The sequence below is a fragment of the Anoplolepis gracilipes genome, chromosome 16 (assembly GCF_047496725.1).
Source record: "Anoplolepis gracilipes chromosome 16, ASM4749672v1, whole genome shotgun sequence".
In the NCBI taxonomy this organism is placed as follows: Eukaryota; Metazoa; Arthropoda; class Insecta; order Hymenoptera; family Formicidae; genus Anoplolepis; species Anoplolepis gracilipes.
This window is the reverse complement of record NC_132985.1, coordinates 427,898-452,934: the sequence shown is the minus strand read 5'-3', so window position 1 is coordinate 452,934 and position 25,037 is coordinate 427,898. Positions and strand designations below refer to the sequence as shown.

General features: G+C 35.7%; 1 protein-coding gene across 2 annotated transcripts in view; it reads left to right on the top strand.

The window, feature by feature from the left end:
- Wb (wing blister) overlaps positions 1-25,037 on the top strand; it is a 142,578-nt gene that overhangs the window by 28,561 nt on the left and 88,980 nt on the right. For both annotated transcript variants that reach the window (XM_072907827.1, XM_072907826.1), the window contains exons 3-4: positions 17,671-17,907; positions 21,732-21,962. In XM_072907827.1, coding sequence (XP_072763928.1) covers positions 17,671-17,907; positions 21,732-21,962 — 468 coding nt within the window. The remainder of the gene's footprint in view (positions 1-17,670; positions 17,908-21,731; positions 21,963-25,037) is intronic.

Genomic DNA, 25,037 nt, shown 5'->3' with positions numbered 1-25,037 from the left:
CCATAATTAAGAAACCTGATTGAACGAATTAATACCTCGCGTGCAATAACAAAATTTTCGACCCTTAAAAAAATAGAATTATTATACTTCTGACGTAACAGAAACGACGATCGATTTTTTGATCATTGACGATAGTCTCGTAATTATGATTCCACGTCGCAAGTGTGTAATTATACCGTAGGCATTTACTACACAAGAGTTAATACCGCATGGTCACGATAAATTGTGTTATTAAATACATAGTTCAATGTTGACGATAGTATATTATCAGTACTTAATTAAGTAGAGAGGCATGAGAAAATCATAACGTTAATGTTTAAGATAATAAAATTGATTTTTTTATTTTATCATCTCATAATCGGTCTTACAACACTTAACAATAAAATTAATTACGATATGTTACATGTAGGGAGATATTATTAGCTATCTTGCAAAAGAAAAAGACAGTGTTATATACAATGTTTTTTTTTTTTTTTCTAAAATGGAAGAACTTTAAATCTTTAGCCCGAAGTATTCTCTTTACATAATAATCCTATGAATTGCTCGTTGCGCTCTTTATAAGGAAAAGATCACCGGTAATTTATTGTAACATTAAATTATGACTTGTGGATGTCGGGAATGATTATGTTAATCGGCGAATAAGCAGTACGTAGGAGAGCATATATTTATGATGCTCGTTAACGTTCACTGCATTTATATAATTTTATATCCGTTTAACGTGTTACTCGTAATTATTTTTTTTAATCCCGCGAATCAGCGTTGAATCGGTATAATGCATCAATATTGTTGTTAGTGTCGATAATATTATCTTCATAATTTTGAATTTCGACCACCTAAGATGGAAGAAACGGTGATTTTTCTTAGCATTTACGAAAATTGTTTGATTTAACATTAATATTAGCGTTACATTAAGTAACAGCACTTTAATAGCATTTGCTAAAATTGAGAAAAAAATATAAGTAATTTGATTAAATTGCAATAATTTCGGAAAGATTTAATAAAAATTTGATAACACATTATTTGAGTATTAATTCTGTTATAATAACAAAATTATAAGATCGACATTTACTATAGTTGAATTCTTTTTTATAGACAGATGAACATGATAATAAGAACGATCTTTATTGCGAAATACATATATCGATATGTAGAAAAGAGTTGAAACTTATTTCCATAGTTTATCAAGATTCCCACGCGTTGATCGATGCCGTTATCTCGTCTTGTATGTAACTTCTGTTTACGCTACTGATTGACATGACCAAGCGTCAAGATCGGTCCCACCTCCCACGCGAAGACGTCCGGTAAAATAAATTAATTTGTTCGTGTCGAAAAGGGACCGCTTGATGGACAACCTTTATCTCGGTGTGTATATGACGAGAGGGCCGAGACCACGTTGCGCAATAATTAGTAGACGGCTACAAATGATCGGCAAACATTAAGAAAGGAGCTATCGTCGCCGTAATTCTTTTGACTTACCTTTTCGATGTAATAAAGAAAGAGAAAAAATAAGCATCATTAGAGGAAATTTATTAGTATTTTTAATAAAGTTTGGAAAATGCATTTGATATATTTTACATACGAATAAAAATAAAGAATTAATTATATATCATTAAAGAAGTATCTTTTGAACACTATTACGAAATATTCTTTTTAATTAATTAAATAACAAAGATGAGGAATTACAATAGTCAATCTTTACATCGTTGCAGAAAATTTATTCGTTTTCTCAGCAAATTGTCAAAGAAAATAAAAGAAAAATTGTTGTGATCGTTAATTAAGCATTTTTCGTGAGAATTTAGATAATTATAAAAATGTATTACATAATTTTTCAATTTTTCGCGAAATATAATACGACACTTTAATAACACATTCAGAAAACTATAAATATCAAAAATATCAACTGACAGATTCGCGATATCACGCGTGGTACCATTCGTATGGATCGCCAAAAAGAGAAGGGATCCTGTCGAAGGATCATGAAAAGATCGGAGTATACACATCCAACTGCCTTTCTCGAATAGCGTTGAAACGAAACGGGTGAGTTATCGGTTGTTGTGGATCGACGGCACCTTTAACCCTGCGGCGAGATTGAACGTGAAAAGGAGCAACGAATGGTACTCGAGACGAACGATTGAAGCCAGCCGAATCCTTCATTGTTCACGGATTAGCGAGTCGAGTTGGCGTCGTCCCTCGGATCTCGGACGCCTGTTCGAGGTCCTCGAACCTGTGCGCGCGCCGTCTTCTTCGTCGGCCGGGTGAATGAATCATCTTCTCTGGGCGGGCTGGCCTGGAACTGCGGCAGGAAGAGGGACGAGGCAGACCAAGTCACGAAAATAATACCTCGGGTGGAAGATCGTTTCGTCCGAAGAGGGGATTTGTTCTTTTTTTCTATTCATGGACCCCGAGCCTTGCGAGATCGCGCGGATGATGTATATATATGTATATGTATATGTATATGTTACACGACGAGAGGTAATTGTAGCTTTTTATTCGGATTTTATGGCTGCCTAATATTGTACGTCATTGGATTGTTAAGAATCATAAGGTGCTTACGAATTAAATCGGATGTGATCCTCTACGTGATATATCATGCAAACTTCTATTATAAACATTTGGAGCAATATAAAAGTGCAAATTATTAATCATCCTACAATATCATATCTATAAAATAATTTTTTCTATATTCTGACAGACTTGTCCCTCTCTTTCGATATGCACTAAAATTTAAAAAAAGAGAAATAATTAGACTTTATACAATATTATGCCTCGCTGGGATTGTCGAATTTTTTGTATCTATTTAACGCGCTGTACGCGATGATTGTCTTATCATTCGTACGGCGCGTGACATGTAAGCGGAAGGGGATACCGCCCCAACGTAAATTTCGCATATTAATAAATATAGTACGTATCGAAATGGGAAGTATCGTGCAAAACGTCGCGAGAGTGTTTAATGAATGCTTTTGAAGATACATAAATAAAGAATTAGTAAGAGAAATGAGCAGATCTGGGATGGCATGAAGCCTCGTAGGAGCAATTAGATAATTTATTACATACGAGGTAATTTATCACGTATTATTCGCAGAATACAATTTTTTGTCACCGTTTTATCACATAGCGTATATCGTGCAATTCCTTTTAGGAGTGTGTAAAGCTAGCGTGTCACTTCGTATACAAACTTATTTATTGTTGAGAGTTTTGACTTTATTTTTAAGAGGTTTAAAATTCTTGATGGATCAAACAAATAGTGCCTGTCATTAAAAGAGTGGCCCGAGAAAAAATCGAGACAAACTGAATGAGAGATTTAGTCTGCGTCTCAGTTTGCCCTTCGACGATTTTTTTTAGCATTTTTGCCAAATTTTAAGCGCTTTAAAGTTCTGAAGTAGTTTTGCAAAAAGTTCTATGCGTTAAAAATTATTATAATATTAAACGATATTTATTAAATAAATTAGATAGATATTGCCCGAGACGTACAAACATACATAAGTACCGAAATGAAACGCTGGTGATATTTTGATCGTTCTATCTACTTTAAATGAGACTTTGTGTTATGAAATTTTGTGTCGTTCTGCAATTACTTATAGTTTTTGAATAGATGAGTTCTAGATACGCATAAAAATTATAATTAATATTAGAATATTTATTAAACGAACTAGATGGAGAGTACAACACGCCGGTACAACACGAAATCTCATTTAAAGCCGATAGACTTACATATCGAAATACAATGGCTCACTTCGATACTTGTACCTCCAGCATCTCGAGTGATCTAATTTGTTTAATAAAAAATCACCATGAATCATGTTAGTCTCGATCGAGATCGTTGAACCTGCTTAAGGTGATTGCTGAACGGCTTTGTAACTTTTATCGGGACAGCCACCGTTGCGGCACGTCATGAATTTACCTCGTAATTCAATTCCCACGGCCAGTAGCGATAATTACAGACCGCAGCGCGCGGCCCTTACATACAACCGAGCCGCGACCGGCCATCTTTTTGCTTTCTGACTGTTAATCGTCGCTATGCGAGACGATTAAACGAGATTCTCCGTCTTCTAGCAGAGTGATGGGACTCTAAGCGATAATCGTATCGTGAATTTACGGTCGTCAAAATAAACGAATCAAAGTTATAACCAGATCATAATCAAAATTATTATTAAGCATTACATAATTTATATATATATATATATATATATAATTACATATATTAAAGAATATATGTTATCAAAATATATATTTATCTAAAAATTAAATATATCATTTTGCTTGCACTATCATTGGAATCGAAATCATTTGCTTCTATTTTCAATCTTAATTCCTCCGTAAACATAAATTCCAGAGATTTTTAATAGATCTGCTTTATAGAAATTGTTTTTACTTTATATTTAAATAAGCAATAAACACATAATTTTCTATTTATAGATTTAAAAGGGAAGCTTGCGACAAAATTATACAAAATATATTAAATAGTTTTAAAAGAGAGTGATCTTATTATTATATATTTAAAGTATCAAAATAATATTAAATTAAAAATCAAGATTAAAATAGGAAAAAAATTTCAATTCAGGTAGAATTGCTAAAATTTTTTTGTTTTATTTATTTATTTTTTTAAATTTAGATTCATATATTAGAACATAATTCTCGTATTGGTCCGGATACTGTACGCGATCGATCGATCGAGTGCCTTATGTGAGATCGTTCCCTTAATTTTTGTCTTGCTTTCATACCTTTTTTCTTACATCTCTCCATGAAAACCTGCCGAGTAAATGGCGTGAATTATTATGTGGGTCCTCGTTCGAACCGACAGAGACTTGGTTATTAAGATATTTCAGGGCCCGACGATATTACTACCGGCCTCATTGAAGCTTCCTTAGCAACAGGAACGCGGCACACGACGGCAGCGTTTGCGGCACTTTATGCGCGTAAATTGGTTTTCTTTGATTCGCGGAACCGACCGATAATTAAAACGTCGTTTTATTTATGACGGGACGAAAGTTTTACGGAACGTTATCTTCGCGGTCTCTCCGCACGCAATAAGAGAACCGCGAGGCGAGAAAACACGCAAGCGATTCGCACTCGTATCGGAGATTGGCTTTCGTTGAGTTAAGAAGCGGAACGAAATTTAAAGCGACATTTTATTTATCACACCGAGAATTTTACTTTACGCGATGTTATCGCCGAGAGATGTTATGCTTCGAGAGATTGCGGCAAAGGAGCTGCGAAAAGACACGTGCGCTCTTGCGCCTTTCGAAAGCGAGCTAATCAAGAACATAATTAAATATTGATTTGTTTATCATTGAAAATGTTACTTATGCTCTAGCATTTCTAGTTTCTTTGATAATCTATCGGCAACACATAAATTTGGTATGTAATGTTTAAAACATACGCGAAAAATTTACATCTTTATTGCTAGTATTTTATACTCATTCGCAGAAGATTGACGAGTGCTCTGTCAAAAAAACGCTCGAATCAAAAAAAAAAAAAAAAAAAAGATTTACTTATTATATTCTTACAAATGTGTGAAATAAAACGTGTTTTAAGTTTTAAGACTTTCGGTTAGTCGCTGATGAAAATTTATGAGTCAATACTCAAACGCGTTAATGGCTTATGGTGGCCCGTCATGCCGGAGCGAAATGTGAGAAAATCAAGATGTAAAGAAGTCGATAATAAATCGTACCTTATCTCGGTCCTTGACCGGTAAAGGTTGGATGAACGCAAAAAGTTGCAAAATTATTGCAAAAGAAAGAAAACACGATTTTGAAAAATATTAATTTTCAGCATAAATTATCATATTCGAAATTTTAACGGGAATAAAAATTATCTAATCTATATTCTTTGAAACAAAATATATCTTCAATAAATCGATTATTATTACATTTAAATTATTTGGTACAACTGCTCGCGATTTACTATATTTGGTAAAATGTATAAAGATTATCAAAGGTCGTAATTCGTTAGAGCAAGAATAATAAATAAAGATGATAAATCGGATACATTTCTTACTTCTGCACCTCGTATGGAAAGCGTGTCGATTACCTGGTGAAATTTAATTATTTTGAATTATATCGAAACGGCAACATCACGTCCGAGCGAAATATATGCGAATCATTTGCATTTGCGTTTTACTCTCATCCATTTTGTTCGACCCGTTCTCCCCGTGCCACACGTTCTCTTAATTGCGATCGCGGAATTTCATCTCGACAATCGATCGAGCGTATCGAGAGAGTTCACGATTGCATACAATACAATTATTATCGTCCAAGATGTGTGACGCGTAGCTGGATGACGATATCAATTTCTAATTGCGCGATTTACTTACGTAGCTCGAAATAAATTCATCTGTCACGCATCATCAATAATAATTCTACATTTAGAAATAACGACGGAGATTCATCCTGTATTTAAAGCGATTCGCCACATCGTTATAGTCTGACAACTTTACGGCAATTAAGCTTGTACCACACGATGCGCGCTTTCGGGTTATTTTTAAGCCCGGACAAGAGACTGTGCGAGGGAGAAAGAAGGAAAACGGATATAGACGGATGCGATTGAATCGTCGCGATGTACACGCGAGAGTAGCGAAGGGTTAACGATCGGAAGCTCGAGGGAGATTTTTCGTTTGTCTCTTCCTTCCGTTCGTCGCTTCCCTTCAACGAGGAGATTTTCGCGACCGAGGGGAAATAAATGCGCCGGACTGTCGTTTCTAGTGACTGGCCTTACATCGCGCGTTGCAGGTACATGGAAGCGGATATTTATCCATGGTGCCTGTATACTTTTAGCTTTATCGGCATCGAGGTAGATGTACGTAAATACGGATGCTCGCGTCGTGCGCATTTTTTAACCGAGGGAAGAATACGGTAAGAGAAAGGAGAAAAAAAAAAGATTCAGGCCGAAGAGGGCCGCGACTCGATGGGCTTTCGCCTCGTATCGCTGATCCGAAATCGAATTATTCGGTCCGATTAACCATCGGTATTTGTGAAGCAAAGAGGAATATTGGCGTGGCTCTTCGACGCGATATTCATCGACCCCGATCAATTATCTTTATTATTGCGCGCAAGATTTCTTCCTTCTTCATTATAAATATTTTTTATTTTTCAACTATTCTCTCTTGTCAAAGTTTAAATATGTTACGATATTCATGTTACATTGGCATAATTTTACAATTTTTTGATTTAAAATTATTTTAGTTTTAGTTTTATATTTTCAGAAAAATATAATATAAATATAATATAAAATATTGAAATATTGTTTTACACAGTTTTTTTTAGACAAAAATTTCCAACGCAGGAAAGATTTTCATCTTGGACAGAAAACTCGAGATTTCAAGTTTTACATTGGTTTTAATAAATTTCTTATTACAGTTTTCTTTTGGAAATCGTTATGAATGAATCTGTCAGGTTCAGAGAGTAAAGATTATTTATAGAAAAACAATCATAAATCTTTAGCGACTTCTTGTTCTCGCGCGCGCTGATAACCGAGAGATATTCAAGCGGCATGAAATATTTGGCGACAAAGAATTTATGTAACGCGTTGCGAAGGGTCTTTCTCATCACTCTGATTCTCTTTTAAAGAAGTCTGAGCGACAACTCCTTTTGATAAACCGAATCGAGTCGTAAAATCGACGGCCTTGGACCACCCAGGGCTCGCGATAATACGTTTCCCCGAACTTTCTCGAGTAATGAAGGCGATTCTGTTCGTAACAAACCGCTTCGAAAGATGTTACGTCCGCGTATCGCGGTGTAAGTTAAAACGGCGGGCTCTCTCACGTCACTCTCACAATCACGCTTTTCCCTTTAACGACGGCCCACTTTGCAATTCAACCGGCGAGCTACAGTATATGACGCATCTCATTTTTTGACCACATCTTTTATACCCGCATCCTCGTTAATTCTCGTGACGGACAGATTAAATTTGATACGCTTGCATATAAATATCGCGTAAAAGTTATATTGAGAGAAAGAAAGAGAAAGAGAAAGAGAAAGAGAGAGGAAACGAGGAGAATTTATATTAAATTCTATAATTGTATAAATTTCTATATTAAATAGTATTTTAAAAACACATTATATTACATTGTGTAATTAATAAAATAGAAAACTGATAAAGGAGAGATCGCATCTTCCGAGAAATTCTGCTATGTCAGATCGTATTTACTTCCTGGTTGTTTTGCTCTTTCCGGATTAATTTCACCGGCGCGCCGATCACGATTTCTAGTTAACGCGCGACGAAAACAGTTGCGCGTTGCATCCACGATGCAACACGATCGCGCGCTCAAATGATTTTTGGCAACCGTCGCGTCGCGTCGCGTCGCGTCGCGTCGGTCGAATACGGGCCAAGCTGGGAGATGAGATTGGCAAGAGACCAGAAGGTGGGACTCTTCGCGGCAGACCGCGCGGTGTCGGTCAAGTCCGAAGATTTCAAATTATAGGCGCTCTCGCGAGAATTCTCACTTCGAGAACCGCGGGAGGGAAGAGTATCGTGACGATCGTAACCCGCCACGCAAATAATTCGCCGCATAAATAATACAGCGAGTGTGCTCTCCGTTGCTTTGAGAAGTAAATATGCTAATATGATATATCTCAGATCGCGTAAGGACCGAGTCAAATATCCAATTAAAATTAATGAGGCAAGGATGTATATGTTGCATTTAAAATATCATATGAGTTTTTATCTCAGAAATTAATGTGAGACTTTTATGGACGCGAAAATAATTTGTTCACTTGGAGAATCCAAGTATCATAATTTTATTTCATACATGTTTTCATCAGTTTTCTTTTGATTACTTTTTTAGCTAACAATCTGGCGATATAATTATATATTGTTTTGCAATTAATAAATAGCGAATGATATTGCAACTATATTTTTCCGTTTGTTATCCTGTGTCGAGGTAATAACACGACGAGGCAAAATACATGGTCAAATTGCTGCTTCGGTAACGATATAAATTGCTCCATCATAATGTCGCGCGGGGTCGTTGCACCAGCTTATACTTACGTACGTGTCTAAATCCAATTTTGCCGACCTTCCCTCTTTGCAGACTCTGACATACGTACAATCGAATTTTATCTTCATCAAATAATCATTTCCCTCGGCGACGTTTCCCATAATTCGATTTCGCTCCTATCGATCGACGTAAGAATTTGATTTCAGACATAGTCGTCCATGAAAATCGTATCTTCCTTTATCACGTCAATCTTAATTTGTCTGGCTCGCTAATAAGCGATAACGAATAAATGAAGAAACATGAAGGAAAGCTAAAAAGTAAAGAAATTTTCGTAATTTTTCTTACTCCATAGATTTTTCTTACAAAATAAAATTTTTCATGTATAGTTTTATTGTAATAATTAAACTAAAGCAATATTGTTTATAAAATGTACAAACAACATCATATATAAATCATTCTACATTTATTATTTGTCTTTGTGAATAATTTTATTATTCGGGTTTCGATCAGATGGTTGTGCAAACAATAATCTATTATCTATGTTGGACAGCACTCGCGATGAGCCGTTTCGGCTGAATAATATCAGTTTACATGTACGCGATCGTCGAGAGAAAAGAAACGCAGAATCCCTCGCAGCCTTGAAGGCTTTTAGTAATCTTATATTCAGTAGAGAAATTTCAGATCGTCAACGAATCTTGCGTCTCGTTGACACGAATCCCGGTAATCGGATTATGTCATCTCGCGTTACCTTAAATCCATCCGCAATTAATACGTCCACATTCTAGTGATGGTAACGCGATACTTACTCGATAAATCAAATCGTTTCATGCATATATTGTCAGTGCATCGGACCGAGACTGGTAGCAGTGACATGACGTGTCATCAAAATATAAGTTATGAATAAGCTGGCTAGCTGTGAAGAAAAGGAGAGAAATGAGGAGAAATGCTATATATTACGGTACATGTTGCATCAAGCGAAAACACGCTTGTTTGATTAACTTTAAGAATTTTGTGCACGTATTGATTTAATAAATTATCGCGCGCGATTGCAGAATATTAACAAGGACTTTTAGAATAAAATCGTTACACATAACAGGATCGTTTGTTATAGTATTTAGATTAAATTTTTTTATCTTATATTTTGTAGCGTTTTATTCTTAAGATTTTACATTGTGATATAATTATATTTTTAGCCGTAAAATTATACTATTATTAAATTATGAAATTTGCATATTATCTTTCAAAGAAAAGTTTGACAAGCTGCACTTTTCAAACATTTCATTAATAATCGCGTAAGACTATGTTGGAGATAACGTGTAATAACACTGTATAGAGCGTGAAAATATCCCGAAGCTAGAATTCATTAGGCTCGATTCATGTCAGCGGTTTCTTATACAAGTCAGTCGTGCAAGAACAGCTAATTAATAATTCTAGTAAAGTTTACATTCGCGTGACTTCCGTCCGTATATTATTAGCGATGAATGTTAGCGATTCAATTTGAGGAAAGCGTGTTCGACGTTATGATCGAGTATATATTTAAATAGTAAAGGAATCTTGTCTGTCGGACACTCCCTGAATATTTTTATAGGTACACTGTTCCTAAAAGAAAGATAGCAATAAGCGATTGATTTAATAACATATCTCGCACGCGTACTTGCCGCGCAACACATTTTCCGGTGCGATCGATGATAACACGTTACATTGACTTATCCATGGCGACATTTAATTGATTCGTTTATCCAATTATTCTATCTTGAATGAATAATATCAGGCGCTAGTCATTTAATTGCATATCGCGCGCATCGGTTAGGTTACCTAAGATCTCATGTTAATGATTAAATGTAAAATGCAATTTCATATTGCGACAGTTTAGAATAATTAATTACGCATGCTTATAAATGCAACAAATAAAAAATTTATTTATCCATAAATATGTAAGACTGTTGAGAGAAATGAAGACGTAGATCAGAATACATTTTATATATTTGATTTAAATTATATAACCACAGTTTAATTTATTAATTTTTAATTATGCTTAAAGATACTTTTATAAACTAATACTAATAATATCTTTATATTTACGATATGAAATTTGATAATGTACAATATTTGATCTATCTATTATTTAAATTAATTTTAATTTGATGTTTTTTTTTTTTTTATCTTTTGTGTATAAACGGTTTTTTTTTTTTTTCTCCTCAATAACTTGATGAAATTATATAGAGCCGAGGCACAATTTTAATTATATAAAAATTCGCCAATGGGATCTAATTAAAACGTTGTTCAACCAATTACGAGAATTTGTGATAGGCATAAATTTTCAATTTTCTACTCACGTGGGAGTGGAAAGACGTCAGTCTTGCAAGAGAATCGCTTTTGTTTCACATACTTTACTTTGTTGTTTCATCCTTCCATCGACGTGAACTTTTCGATAGACGATATTCGGTATTGAGAGAAAAAAATTATTTACGGATTTATCGTGCAGCGACGTGTTTGAAAAAAAGAAAATAATAAAATTGCGAAAATTTTATATCTATTTTTTCGCGCGACACTTAAATATTTACGAAGGGATAATTAAGTAAAATTCATATTTTATAAATTTTTTTATTCTTCGCGAAAGTATATTATTCTCGCTAGGATGCACGTTATTTTATTGCAAGCGTCATGTTTAACACGCCATTTATTATAGTTGCGCTGAACGCGTGACACTTAAATATTTACGAAGGGATAATTAAGTAAAATTCATATTTTATAAATTTTTTTTACTCTTGGCGACAGTATAGTATTCTCGCTAGGATGCACGTTATTTTATTGCAAACGTCATGTTTAACACGCCATTTATTATAGTTGCGCTGAACGCGCGCGACAAGCACTTTCGTTCCTTCATTATCTCACTTAACTCGCTAAACAAGGCGAGGTGCGGATGACAATCGCGTGCGTAAATCATTATTACTGTGGCGCGTGGTGCTTTCACACAGGAAAAGATTAAAGAGAAGAGAAACAGAGTCGGGATTAGTTGTAACAACAACGAGCACTTCACCGCTCCTCGTCCTCGTCGAGTCCGAGGAACGAGGTCCAGACAACTCGAAGTACTTCGAACCTAACCATAACGACTTCGACAACCGGCCGTCTGGTAAACTTTCTTGCTAGTGCACCCCATTTACGGACTCGGCGAGATAGCGTGCAATGCCAATTTATTAGCGATGCCCCTTAGCCTCGGTCGAGAAAAAGGATGGGGATCCAACGTTGGTCCCGCGCGTTGCGTCCATAAAGGGGTGGCCAAGGCTCTCCTTACTTCGTGAGAATCTTTGCGACGACGATGACTTTTCTTCACCACACTGTGTGGCAACTGGCAACTCTTTGTTTATCGTTGAATTTTCAACGCGGTAACCTATTATAAACTTTGTTAGCTATTAATCTTGTGACGCATCACGTAATACATTTATCTTGTTTGCCCTTTTAGAGATATATTATTATTTAATAAAATAATAATATTTTTAATTTTTTTTTTTGTATTATTTATTCTTAATCCTTGCCTTTTGGCTTAGGATGGCTTTCAGCTTACATGTTTTACGTACTTACATATAACCATTTCTTATCTTGAATTCTATAAACCATATGTGAGTACGCTTATACTAATTCTACCAAATATAATCCAAAAATCCTATAAAATAAAATAAAATAAAATAAAATAAACTAAACTAAAATAACTCCATAAAAATATAGAAAATATAATAAATATAAATATCTATATCTATATACAAAAACATATACATACATAAACTATATAATCTATATATAATTCCTTGAAACCAAACCTGTCAATCTATTTTTATCCAGAATTTTAAGTTAAAATCAAAATCCATTCAAATTAAAATTAAGATTAATATCACATTTGAATCAAAATCAAAATTAAAATTAAAATTAAAATTAAAATTAAAATCAAAATTAAAATCAAAATTAAAATCAAAATAATAATATTATTATTTATATTTTATTTAACCTGTGTTAATAAAATTTAAATCCAACTATTTTATTCTTGCGGCATCGTAAGAATAAAATAGTCGTATACATGTCCGATTTGCGATTTGTTTCGCGATAACGAAGCGGGACATCGATTGACCATTTAGATAAAACCATCGATAGATCACCGGCAAAATCGTGATCGCAGACTTTCACATTTCATTGTCGCTCATCCCGTTCCATTAACACTCGATCGATCGTGATATCTCGAGTCGTTCTCCGAGATTACACGCTCGTCACTGTCCGTTCATTATTGCGGATCGCGCAAACGATGTTAGGCGCGCGTATTAGGCGTGTTCGGGGAGACGCTATTAGCGCTAACAGCGTCGCTCTATCTTTGTTCAACTTTTAATGAGTAATAAAGATAGAACGACACTGTTAGCGCTAATAGTGTCTTCCCGAACGCACCGATTGTTGCCAGCGAGCGTGAAAGTATAAAACGCGGTTGTAAACGCGCCGGAACACGCGAGCATTACTGGCGAAGGTGTCGCTCCTTCTTCGAGATTCCATCGCGGATAAGAGCTACGAGACGCGAGAGATCTGTTTACGATACCGACTCCCTAGTTTCTTCTTTGCCGCTGCACCGCTTCTTCCTCCTACCGCTTTCACATCTCGACCAGTTGACTCTCCTCCGATGATATCTGTTCTATTTCGTTCGTGTTTCTGGATCGGTTAGTAATTTTCTCTCTAGTTAAAAGGTTTTTCTTGATAATTAAAATTACTCTGAAATGCTTTTATTAAGATTGATGTATTTTTTTTTAACAACTAAGACGTTGTCTGATAGAAGATGAAAATAATCCAATGATGTAGAAATATTTTCTTTTTTTTTATAATTAATACTGGCTTTGTTTAATTTTAAAAATTAAACAAAGCGCGTTACCATATATTTGGGTGATTTTTTTTTTAATTAAAATTAAATTAGTTCAACTATAGCATAATTTACAAATATCATTTAGATGGCATATGACATAAAACTGATATCTGGTTTGACCATCTTGGATCGTCCTTGATCTACGTTTGATCGCGTCGTCGAAAGGAAAAAAAGGACTATCGATCCTTTAAGCCATTATCGACTTTCTTCATCTAGCATCAGCTGTAAAGCCATTTTTGTCATCCGATGCTAATGCCAGACGCATCCTTACAAGGCTGCGGATGCGTTTAATCTTGGAAGAAGGCGGCCAGAACCCGTCGTCGTTCGTGATCGTGGGAGCCATCCGCGTCCTCGTGTTACGTAGCCGGTGCTTCGAGAATTCTCGCAGAGGTTAAAGAGGCAAAACATAATCGTGTTTCTCGGATATCGAGCGCGAGATTGAGTGTAACTACTTTTCATTTTCGTAGAAGAAATGATGCCGCTATACCTAAAATGGAAAGCTAAAAATTGTCAGTCTCTATCTTTCTTTAAGAGAAAGGATATATCCTATTCGATTTAATAATAGAATAAAACATACGATATGTGCAACAAGAAATTGTGATCGTTACGTTACAATTAATTTTAACGTGACATTCTTCTGTGTTAATTAGACATATTAAGTCTGTAATATATAATTGAAAATAGTTTTATCATATGGAGTATATTTGTATCGCAATTACTATTGAATTACGTGAATGTCAAACTTTGCGATTTCGCGTTGACATATATTTGGTTTTTAATTGTTGATTGCAAATAAACATTAAAAAAAAAAACGATTTCAGCCAATTGTGATTGCAATGTTTTTACGCCACTGATACATCGACGGTCGCGGCAAGGTGCATTACTTACGGCCCTTAACGTCCCTCCTTGCAAGGCTATCCCGCCCAGTATTTACACGCGTTAACTCTATCAAATATGCCCCTTGACCCCAAGTGATTCCGCTCTGGAACACCTTCTTAATATCATCCACTGAGTATCGACACGCGATAACGTGAGTCATTCTGCAGCATGCAATAATATTCCAAAAATATAAATATATATAAATTAAATTTTCCGAACATAAAAATCAACTTGAAAAAGATTAATTTCCTTCTTTTTTTCTATCATTCCCGAGAAATGAAAATTGAATTTTCACTAAATGTATAAATTTTTGAAAGAAATTAAATTATTTTTTTCTCAATAATTTTTTACTTGCATCGATTGTCACATTTGATGAGGAATACGAGAAGAGTGAAAAGACTATAAAGGCGAAAACATAAACACACACACAGAATCATGACTCTCTTTTCATAATGTTTCAAGATCTATAACTTCTGGTTCACATTTATTCTCCTTTAATGATAGCCCAATAACGTTTGTTTCGTACAAGTCAGACGCGCACGTAGACAGACATCCGTTTAAACACGCCTCATCCTTTGTCGATAATTCTGTCGTGCACGCCAGCGATAAACTCTGAATTTCTTTTGTATATATATATATATATATATGTATATACCATTCCACGATGGATATCCAACACTCTCAAGTGGGGGAGGGGGGTAACCTTGAGCCAGTAATGCGTTTACAGTTTACTTACGACCTACCCCATATGACGAGGCACGCGATAGACCGACTGGAAGACCAGAGGAGGAGCATGTGCGGCCAACGTAAATATTTAGCTGGTAAAAGGCGAGCAGCCTCGGGTGAGAAAAGATATAGCCTCGTATAGCACGCTTTTCCTTTTCTTTGTTCTCCTGTCACAGCAATGTTGATGCGTAAATATAGATTCCTCGGTAGTCTGGAACGTTGCTGTCGCGCATAGGTATACGTTCGCTAAACCAGTCAATCGAAATCCTCGAGTATTCTCGTTAACGCTGCCCCTTGTCACGTCGATGTGATACGTGTCATGTATGATTTATAAAGAGGTATTGGTCATGCGCGAATTCAAGATTACATATCGATACGTCATCGTCGATTCTTCAATATCCAAAGGGTAGACTGGGATTCTCACATTCGCGCACATCACGCGTCCTTGTCTACGAAGTATTATAAAAAGGGCCGGATAATTGAAGTCGAGTCGAATCGACCGTTCCGGACAAAGTCCTTAGAAGGAAACGGAGCCGGTATCGCGAACATGCGATCTGTCTTTATGGTCCGAAAGTGGGCGTCGGTCTCGGTCTCACAATGCGGGCGTAACGACACAACGAGCACAATGACAGCAACAACGACAAAGACACGGGCCGACAGCGCGCAGGATGAAGGATCCTGTCTTGTTAAATCGCGACTGTGTCCGAAGACGCATGAGACTTGCATATCCTTGTACGCTTGTCCGTGACTCGAGGGATTTTTCGAGAATCTTAATATCTTGATCGATGAATGAAGGAATATTTAGTAAAAACAAGAAAAAAACATATTGTTTACATTTTATTTAATTTAAATTAATGAGCGATTTAAATAGACGACTAATTTAGACTCCAAATTTTGATTAAGATATACAAAGACAAAGATAAAGTCATGTAAAACAAAGAAGTGTTTATCTAAAATTCCATGTAATATATCAGTTGAAGATAATATACATGCCGTATCACTCATGCGCTTAACATTTGACGAAGCTTTCTGTAATATGTCATGCTCATCTACGAGACTGAAATATAACTCGCCAACGTGTGCGTCGCGTTTACGATTTCCTACGCCGAATTGCATTTTAAAATTCATATTTTTACGCCATTTGCAGGCTTGTCGAGAAATTTTAAACGTTGAGATATTTATACACTCATCTTTTATTACGTGAAGATATTCGATTTTAGTACGAGCTACACAATGAGAAAGTAATAATTCCGAGTCGAAATTTTTCTGCTCCTTTTTTTCTCTTCAACGCTCAGTCTGACATTTATTTTGACATTTCAAGTCAAATCATTCTCTCTATTTTGAAACTAATTTTTTTAATCTATATAGTATTATCAAAAGCTTCTCTTTTAAACTTTTAAGTGAAAAAATGTTTGTTTACTGTCTATCGAAGGTACAAAGTAGAGCTCAATGCAATACATTTTCTATATAAATAAAACCTCAAAACATCTTCAGAAAAATTCTTCAGAATTTATAAAAATACAAGTTGAAAATTTTGATTCGGAAAGACAAGTAAAAGAAAGTAGGAAGTAGCGGCTGATTTTCATCGCTTGTCTACTCAGAACCGCATATAGAATCGCGATTCACGCGCAGACATTTAACAGAGGTTTCAACATCCGCCTCCGAACGGAGCGAGATCTTATCTCTCTCATGGGACATTGATCGAGAAGAAAAGAAAGAGACAGACCGACACACGGTGGCGCATTACGGTGATATTGTATCCTCTTAGTTGTCTCGTCGGCACGACGGGGCGTTAGCGATACTGGCACCAGGTAGTTCTGCGCGCAATCTGCGGCTGCTCGAAATTAATTATCCGTCGCGAGATCGGACGGACCTCGGCGGGGTTCCCGACGAGAGACCGCAGGAGACCCGCAAATCCGGACCCCGCCATTGACCTCGCGATTTTTATCTCGACGCATCGTAAACAGCCGCGGATGTAGAGGATAAAACGGATTTCACTCATTGTCAGTTTCTCTCTCTTTCTCTCTCTCTCTCTCTCTCTTTGAAAAATCTGAACTACGCGATTTTTCAATTTGATTTAATTAAATAAGAAATATTAATCTATTGGGTTAAAATTTGTAATGATATCTATGTGTATGTTGTACGATCGTTTAATAATCGTATATGAAGTCGAACGATTGATACTTTATCTTGATGATTTAACTGACATTTTTTGTTTGTTTTTTTTTTTTTTTAGATTTATCAAGTCGAGCACGTGATAGTAAAGGCCGCGAATTCACCGAGACCCGCGGCCTGGATCTTGGAAAAGTCTTTGGACGGCGAGAACTTTCAACCGTGGCAGTATTACGCGCCGAGCGACGAAGAATGTTGGACGAGATATTCTGCACCTCCTGTCACGGGCAAACCCGTTTACGACGATGACGTTATATGCGCCAGTCAGTACTCCAGAGCAACCCCCATGGAGAATGGCGAGGTGAGAATACGTTTCGTAAAGCTTAAAAAATATGCTTGATTGATATACTAGCTTTTTTCTTTTTTTACGCGCATTTTTTAACATCTCTTATGATTAAAAATATAACTCCACGATATTAATCTTATTTCTACTTTAGTTTTTTTTTTTTTTTAAATACTTTATGTATTTTAATAATAAGAATTACGTATTCTAATAGGAAATGCAATTAAACCAATCGAATAGACTTTCATACACAAAATAAAGCTGTCGGGCCGCTCTTACATCACGCTTGCCAGCTCGTTATAACTTTTCGCATAAAATCTATTAACATCATAGAACCAGGGAAACACGAGAAAAATATCGTGCAATCGATGCATAAAAGACTGCCATTACGATCCAATTATGTTGCTAACACGTACAAATATAGAGCAACGCATTTATTGCAACGTCGAGTGTTGCAAGCGCTAATAATTAACCTGTAACAAAAACACTTTTGAAGCGCATATTTCGTGCTGAGCCCTTTAACTGCCAACTATAAACTGACATAAAGATCTATCTCTAATAATATCTTGCATACAAATGTCAGGCTATCGATCGGCGCATCTCCGTGCTGTTTAATTGGCGGAAAAAAATCTTCATCTTTCATTCATTACAATGATTCAATATTTAAATGTCAGACACTGTCACAACGTTTTTTTTTTTTTTTTAACACACGCTGCAATATTTTATCTTTAATAAAACAGTTTTTACGGTGCATGCTTTTTTTTTTGCGGTAAAATTAAATGAAACAATTATTTTATTCAAGATGAAAGATATCGTGACACTTTCCGCCTCTATTTATTTTCTGTCTTTCGAAAACTCTATCTGCTTAAACTATTAATTAAACAGATAGCGGTATTATGCTAACTAGACGCGTGATGCAACGAGGAGCTGCGTTTATACTCACCGACGTGATTTTTCGCGTCTTTCGTTCCGCTTACGAGCGCGTCTAACCGTAGCATTATCAATAATCCTTGCGAAAATCCTTGGAGTCGTTAATTATCGTCAGTTTTATGCGGCCGCGCGTGTGTAATTACGCCCCGCGATCGGATGATTAGCGAGTGCGGATTTTACAGGCAACGGAGCTGCCTACCGATCCGTTTGCTTCCGGTAGATCCCGTTTTTCTGTCCCTCTCGCTCGCTCCCACGTTTTCACTGTTTTTTTTTTTTTTTTTTTTGCGAAGCGGAGGCGCCTTAAGATCATTAATAAGTGACGGAGACCGGACATCGCTTCCTCGATATAAAACTACATATATAATGGGTGTCTCAAAATTATTTTCATATTTCAACTTTGATGTTTTATCACAAACTTCTTTTTTCTTCTTTTTTCATTAAACTACGTTTGAAATTAAAATTTATTTAAGTTTTCGTTATATATTTTAAATCTAATTTCTTAATCTTTATTTTTAGACACATTTATTTTTGACACATTTATGAAAAATCTATTTTAAATTAAAGGTAACTTAATAAAAGCTTTGAGACATCCTGTATAATTGCTTCAATTCACACGTATATACGTATCAACCGTTACTTCTCAATTAATTTCTTTTAGTGAACCGTTATAGTAAACGCGCGACACGCAACGATATTGGACGCAATGCATTAAGAGCGAGACAAAAGTTTTTTGCTATCATCATTATGCTGTTATATCAGCTACCCTGCGCGGATTAATGCGCGCGCGACGCGCGATTGGCACTGTTTTGCGACGATAACTTTGGATTTGCGTCACATGTAATTGCCGCGACTATAATTTAACATTCGCCTATTTATCGTTATCCTCGAGTAACATTCTCATATAAATTTGCCGCGAGTAATGTGTTTTTTCACGATAAAAATTTGTAAGTCACTTCCTTCATCGTCTTTCGATTTGTTTTATTCATTGAGCGGCATTTTTAATTTTCTGTTATAAAGTTATTAAAGAAACGGTGTATAATTATATCTGTGCGAGACATAATGATATGTAATCGTGCTAACGTTATATTTTATACTTAGCGCTATACATGACGAGTTATTAAATGGATGGACATTGCTCTTTGATAAATAATCCATTCATTGCGTGTGTGATAAAGTCGAGTTGTAAAGTAAACTTGTTTTTAATTGTTGAAAATTAAAAAAATTCTTTTCTAAAAATTCAATATTATATAAATACTTATTATCACATTTTCAGCCCAATTCTATAAATTATTCAAATATTTGTTTCTTAATGCATTTTGATGTTTATTTTTTTCTTTCGTAACATTCTCTTCTATTTAACGGAAACTTGTCGTCTTTAGTACCTTCGGCATACATAAACCCGTAACTTTACTGCCAATAGTATTAACATTATTTTATGAACTAACATTTACTACATTTAATACTAAAGTACAAGAGACACAGAAATTTCCGATATCATCTCCTCATTATTTCAACCATTCGCGTATCCGCGGGCGCGTCCTTAAAAAATACTTGTACGATCAAGGAGTAAGAGATGATTATCGCGGGGAGAGAACCTCCTCTTTCACATTGCGGAGACATCCCTTCTTGCGAAACAGCAGCGGGTGCAACAAGTTTGCTGCATAGCGAGAAATACACTCTGATTCATCGAAACCTTTCCTTCTCGCGTGTTCAGCTCGCGTGCAAAGCTACCAAGTTTCTTCCCCCCTATGGTAGGTGCGTACGCGATACTCCCTTATACGGCCAGGTAGCGCCGTACATGGCCGGAATGTAGGGATCGCCGTTTTTGTATCATCGATTCTCTCTTTCTCTCCCTCTCTCTCCATTTGTTCCTGTTTCGCTTTTTTTTTTTTTTTTTTTTTTTTTTTTTTCTTTCCCTCATCACAATTCGCCGCTCGCACGAAACCGATCGCGCGTGCTCTCGTGATCTCGTGATCTCGAGGCACGAGCTTTAATTATCAGCCGAGCTACGGAGAATTCGGAGCGAGCTCGTATGAATTGCTTACCTGCGTCTTCGTTTCAATCCTTTCGGCCTGACAACTTTGATCTCTCAGCGATTAAATATTATTTCTTCGCGACTTGCGCTCGCGTGGCATTTTTCTCTTGAGATATATTTTTTGTGATTACCATATATAAAAATGCAAAAAATGAAAGATTACGCATTTATATGAAGGAAAAAGATTTTTATACACCCCTAACGTAAGTAACTTGAGTCGTTAGAAGCACGAATAAATAATTAAAAGCGAAATTCGGCAATCAGTGAGAGATCGCAAGGTATCCTAAATACACAAGCGATTGTTCCTTATTAGGTACCGCGTGCCCTCCATTTACGGAACCTGCTGCCGTTCCCTTCTCAGCGCGCGGCGCCATTCACGGATGATTTACTTCTTTGCCCACGTCCCCGGAATTTAATAGCTTTGTCCACCGACGCTAATTGACCGTCGCTGATTGTTCAACAGCCACAAAGTTATGGATATCACATCTGATTTTATCCGATTAACATTTCTTTTATTCTTTTTATTTCGATCAAGTTGGCATTTTATTTTTCAAGTCATCAAAATATCTCTCGTCACACTTATTTCTTTCTATTTCTCTTGTATTTAATATTTGTTTTAAAAAATATATTAATATTAGTTTTAAAAACCATAATAAAGTTATAATTTTTTAATTTGAAAGATATTTTTTGGATAGATTGATAGATTATGAGTAAAATTCATCTCCTCTCGAATATTATAATTCTTCATTAATTCTTTATAAATGTATATATTTGAAGGAAGAGGGAAGGAGAAATGGATATGTCTATTCTAATGAACCACCCGGTGCGGGAGATTGCGTTGTGGCTCTAACAGGAATTTTAATTGTTTGTTTGAAAGATCCACACATACTTGGTGAGCGGTCGTCCCGGAGCGGTGAACCACAGTACGACTCTGCAGGAATTCACCCAGGCAAGATACGTGCGACTGCGTTTTCAGGGTCTTCGACGTAGCGGCGAGGCTTTCGCCGACAAAAGACGTGCTTTTTACTCGATAAAGGAAATTAACATCGGAGGACAATGTTTATGCTCGGGGCACGCGTCTCGTTGTCTGTACAGCGTTCATCACAGAGTAAGTGTGCAAACGAATATTATATATAATATTTATATATAACGTTTTAACGTAAAATATATAATACAATAATAAGTGTCGTTAATTTACGAAATAAAACAAAGTGCAAAATGATACCTATATCGTAAAAGTTATATAATGATTTGAAGAAATTTTTGCTTCTTTAGTCACATCTATTAGTATAATTTTCTCTTGGGCAGAATCGATTTATCAGAACCGAAATTTTTTTCTTTACAAGATTATTTTTCGCAAAAAGATGGGGAAAAATTGAGAACTTTTGTGTTTATCCGTGGTTGGTCGCGGCTGTCAGAAGCAAACACCTAGTAACTTTGGCGCTCGGCAAATAAATCTGTCGAAAGTGCCATAAACTTGTCAGGCCTTTGTCTGCCGACACCGCTCTAATGGTGTGATCCCTTCTTCTCGAATCGTTACCCGTTGCAAAGCCGTAGTGTACAGACATGCCGCCAGCAGTTAAGGTCCCTTCACGATCGTGCGGAATGAGTACTTTCAGAGGCGCCATTAGCTTTTTTTCGTCACTATCAATGTTGCGGTTTCTAGGATACGCGGTTTCAAGTGCCTTACGGGAATCCCGCAGATAGAGAATAGAACGATGAATCATGATTACAACCGTGAGAATCGTTCATTCACGTAACAAAGGACGACCCGATTCGTGCGCTCGTCACCTGATTATTATACGGACGCCGTTGTAGCTATTATCCATGCCGCCTATTACGAGGCGAAAAACAACTTATTTATATTTGTGATAATAAATTTTTTTTAAATTATATTACATAAAAGATTTACTCTGGTATATATGTATAGTATATTATGACGATCTTATTGAAAACTTTTCTAATATTTATCTATTTATTTTTATTTTATATTAATGTTATTTTATATAGAAATGTAATTTCTATTTTAAATAACATAAATAACGTATATATAATAATATATAAAATGAATGTGCGAAAGTGAAGTGAATCTCAAGCACATTTAGCACATGAAATGCGGGTCAATAACGCGTAAGCGGCGCGAACTAAATTTACAGCCGCTGCGAGACAGAATGAAAATGCAAACGCTATGTTTTATCCCGAGAGGTGATTCACGTTTAATTACGGACACGGGTGCTGTAGTTTCTCAGATAGTGCGGGGCACGATACACGAGCGAGAAGACAATAGTCAACGCGCAAGTGATTAATTCCTTTCGTCAGCAGCATATTTCTTCGCGAAAAGCTAGGTCTCCCCTGTCTATTTTCTTTCCTCGCAGCTACAGAAACACGAATCCACGCTCTTTACAATCGGAGAATGGACACATTCGTCGTGTGTTCTATACAGCTGGCTTTAATAGACAACAATAGTTCACCGTGTCTCCTAACAATTACGGACATTGTTGCTTAAGCATTACAAAACCCCTTTTCGAATGGCATTAAACGTGATCACGATTGCCTTATTTTGCAGATAAAATGCAAAATTAAAGAAAGATGTAATAACTTGCGCTTACAAAGTTCTTAAAGTGGCGTTATTCCCTTACAATATATTTTATTAACGTGTTTGTCAAAATCAAAATTGTTACCTGTATTTCATCTTTAAATTTTACGAGTTGGATAACATTTTAATATAAACAAAATTATTAATAAAATTACTCATTTTAATAGTATAATTTTAGAGTGCACAATATAATATTAAATTTGAATAAATTAAATTTTTATACTTATTAAAATTTAGCTTTATCAATTAAAAACAAGATTCAAAATTTCGTATATATAGCGACAAGATCTTTTTATTCGTAAGAAATTTTATTTACTTAACTTTTGTAAAATGACAGAAGAATGTGTCGCATCGAATTCCACAGCTTATCTCTTGTATCGTTGCCAATGTGCCTTGACATTCCATGAATCGGACAAGCTTTTCGCGAAACCGTAGGCGTATAAATATGATAGCTTTCATGTCATTCATGATGCAACACTACATTTCCGCTACATCTCGTACATCACTGCACCGCACTATAGGATTGGACATTGAACTCCGCGTAGTATTTTATTCGCGGAATTTTCACAACGTTCGTTCATTCGATACGAGTCACGAGTATGAGTTCATTCTGTCCGTTGTTATGAATCGAAGTAGAAATTATTGCGGCAAGTGCAATGGCAGATACAGCGAGACGCAAAAAGAAAAGAAACGCACGCAATGAGTCTACGGGATGTTGACGGTTTTTAGTCTATCTATAACTGCGGATGAGAACATTGCGGAGCATTGTGCCGCTATCAATTCCGTATACAACTGTTACAGTCATTTTAGCATTGACGTCTCTTTGGCTGCCTTATTATCCCAGAATGCGTTCTGGGCAGTTACATGTAATTAATTAATCTTTTTGCGATTCTTGTTTAAATATTTTCAAGAACGGAAAATAAATCGTGAAATCTCATTAACTTGATTGAAAAAAATTCTTTAAATTAATAGTTGAGAAACCAGATAGAAGAAATATTAATTTCCTTCTCATTATATAAAAGATTTTAATGCTTTTTCTTTGTAGAAGATTTAAACGCTTTACATTATCCTGCGGTTCATTTATGTGACATAAATCTCCTCTAGCTTCATTAAAGCTTTTGTCTGGAAACATTGGGCTTCCCACAAAAAACACATTATCCCAGCCATTTATGCAGTCATTTATATTACTGCGCCATCAATATCTCTTCGACTAATAATTTCTATTTTTTTTTTTTTTTTTTTTTTTTTTTCAACGTATTCGGTATGCATATGAATTAGAGGAGCAATTTCTGCACGAGACTAATTGTTTATAGGCATGCTCGCGCAATTTTCAAGCAGCGTATAATTCAAGATCTATAATGAGAAATGTAAACATACTTTAGAATTTATTAATATTTAATATTTAAACTGTCAATTTCCGTGAACATAATATTTTTTTCAATCGTTTTACAATTTGAAAACTGTCTTCTTCTTTTAATAAGAGAAAGATCGGTCGAAGAATTTGTCGTTGAAATTAAGGTCGGGTCATTCAATCACTTGGAGCACTTTATAGAATCCGGGGGTTTTTATTTCTCGATTGGCTGACAT